Raw genomic sequence first — 2,131 nt, 5'->3', positions numbered from 1 at the left:
TAGAGGAACACAGAGAATAATTTCCCCCAACCAATGGGGACAGATAGGGGCTCAAATAAGGCCTCCCTTCCCAGTCCTATATCCCCTCTTTAAATTGCACGATGTCTACTGTGGTTGCACTTCCACTTCTTCTTGACCTTTATTTTGATGTTGGGGGAGATACACAGATACCCCCGGCCAGGGCCCTGTAGACATGGCTGCATCAGGAATATGAGGGTCCCCCATCCCCAGTGCATGGAGGAATGGTGAAGCAAGCTAGAGCTGCCAGGCCCCAGGTCAGCCACACCTACCCCAAGGAGTTGATGATGTCATCGTCCCTCCCCAGGAACCAGATGTAGCCCTCTTCGTCAATAGTTGCTTTGTCCCCAGTGTTGTAAAAGTCCCCACACTCCACTTTGGCTGTCTTCACTGGGTCATTCTGCAAAGAGAAGGGCGATCTTGTTAAAGGCAGTGAGATTATAGATGTTGAGCTGCAACCTGGGGCTCAGATCTGGGTTTGAATCCTGCTTCTCACTCCAGCAGGCACCTGTGCAAATTTTGTAAATCTCTCTGTGTCTATTTGCTTTAAATGCAAACACTCAACGCATGCTACTGGTCAATTAATGCACAAAACACACTGACAATTGATATTAATATAACACAGTAGCTGAATAGACGAAAGGTGTCAATAAACATTTGCTAAGTGAATTTTCTTCCCCAAGTGCTATCTCATCTCATTCTCAAAGATAGCTTGTGGCTCTGGCCAGTGTGGCTCAGTTGGTTGAGCATCATCCCATGTACCAAAAGGTTGCCAGTTCACTTTCTGGTCAGGGCACATGCCCAGGTTGTTGGCTCAGTCCCTAGTAGGGGGTGTGCAGGAGCCAGCTGGTCAATGTTTGATGAGATAATGGCAGACTTCTCTAACCAGGTGGAGGAAAAAGTCACACAGGTTCAGAAGGCACATAGAACCCCAAGTAGAAGAACCCAAACAGGCCTGTGCCCTGACATATCATAATTAAAATGCCAAAAATTGAAAACCAAGAGAGAATCTTAAAGGCAGCAAGAGGAAAGCAAACTGTTACCTACAAAGGAGTTCCCATAAGGCTGACACCTGACTTCTCATCAGAAAATCTATAGGCCAGAAGGGAATGGCATGAAGTACTCAAGGTAATGGAAAGCAAGGATCTGAAACCAAGATCACTATAACTAGCAAGGCTATCATTCAAAATAAACAGTCAAATAAAGAGCTTCCCAGACCAAAAAAAAAAAAAAAATGCCCAAAGGAGTACATCACTGCCAAACCAGCATTACAAGAAATGCGATAGGCACTGCTGTAATGAGAAGGAGAAACAGAGAGCGAAACCTACACATACAGAATTAAAATGGCAACAAATAAGTACCTATCAATAACCCTAAATGTAAATGGATTAAATGGTCCAATCCAGGGGTGGGCAAACTTTTTGACTCGAGGGCCACAATGGGTTCTTAAACTGGACCGGAGGGCCGGAACAAAAGCATGGATGGAGTGTTTGTGTGAACTAATATAAATTCAAAGTAAACATCATTACATAAAAGGGTATGGTCTTTTTTTTTTTTAGTTTTATTCATTTCAAACGGGCCGGATTCGGCCCGTGGGCCGTAGTTTGCCCACGGCTGGACTCTAATCAAAAGGGATAGGATAACTGAATGGATACAAAAATATGAGCCAACTATATACTGTCTATAAGATTCCCACCTCAGAACAAAAGACATACACAGGATGAGAGTGAAGGAATGGAAAAAAATGTTTTCCATGGAAATGGAAAGGAACAAAAAGCAGGAGTAGCAATACTCATATCCGAAAAAATAGAGTTAAAAATGAAGGCCATCATAAAAGACAACAAAGATCACTTTAGTACATAATACTAAAGCGATGGATCCAACAAGAAGATAGAACCCTGGTAAACATATATACACCCAATATAGGACCACCTAAATATATTTAAAAAACTGCTAGAAGACTTTAACGGAGAGATTGACGACAATACAGTCATAGCAGGGGACTTTAACACCCTGCTGACTTCACTGGATGGATCTTCCAGACAAAAACGTGACAAGGAAACAGTGACTCTAAAGGACACACTGGATCAGATGGATTTAATTATTTATAGAA

At 42.7% G+C, this 2,131-nt stretch overlaps 1 protein-coding gene across 1 annotated transcript in view; it reads right to left on the bottom strand.

Annotated features, from left to right (window-relative positions):
• LOC102260013 (acyl-coenzyme A synthetase ACSM1, mitochondrial) overlaps positions 1–2,131 on the bottom strand; it is a 36,681-nt gene that overhangs the window by 10,990 nt on the left and 23,560 nt on the right. The window contains exon 6 of the mRNA XM_014542949.1: positions 291–418. Coding sequence (XP_014398435.1) covers positions 291–418 — 128 coding nt within the window. The remainder of the gene's footprint in view (positions 1–290; positions 419–2,131) is intronic.

This window comes from Myotis brandtii, unplaced genomic scaffold, assembly GCF_000412655.1.
Source record: "Myotis brandtii unplaced genomic scaffold, ASM41265v1 scaffold317, whole genome shotgun sequence".
NCBI classification, from domain to species: domain Eukaryota; kingdom Metazoa; phylum Chordata; class Mammalia; order Chiroptera; family Vespertilionidae; genus Myotis; species Myotis brandtii.
This window is presented reverse-complemented; position numbering and strand designations above follow the sequence as displayed.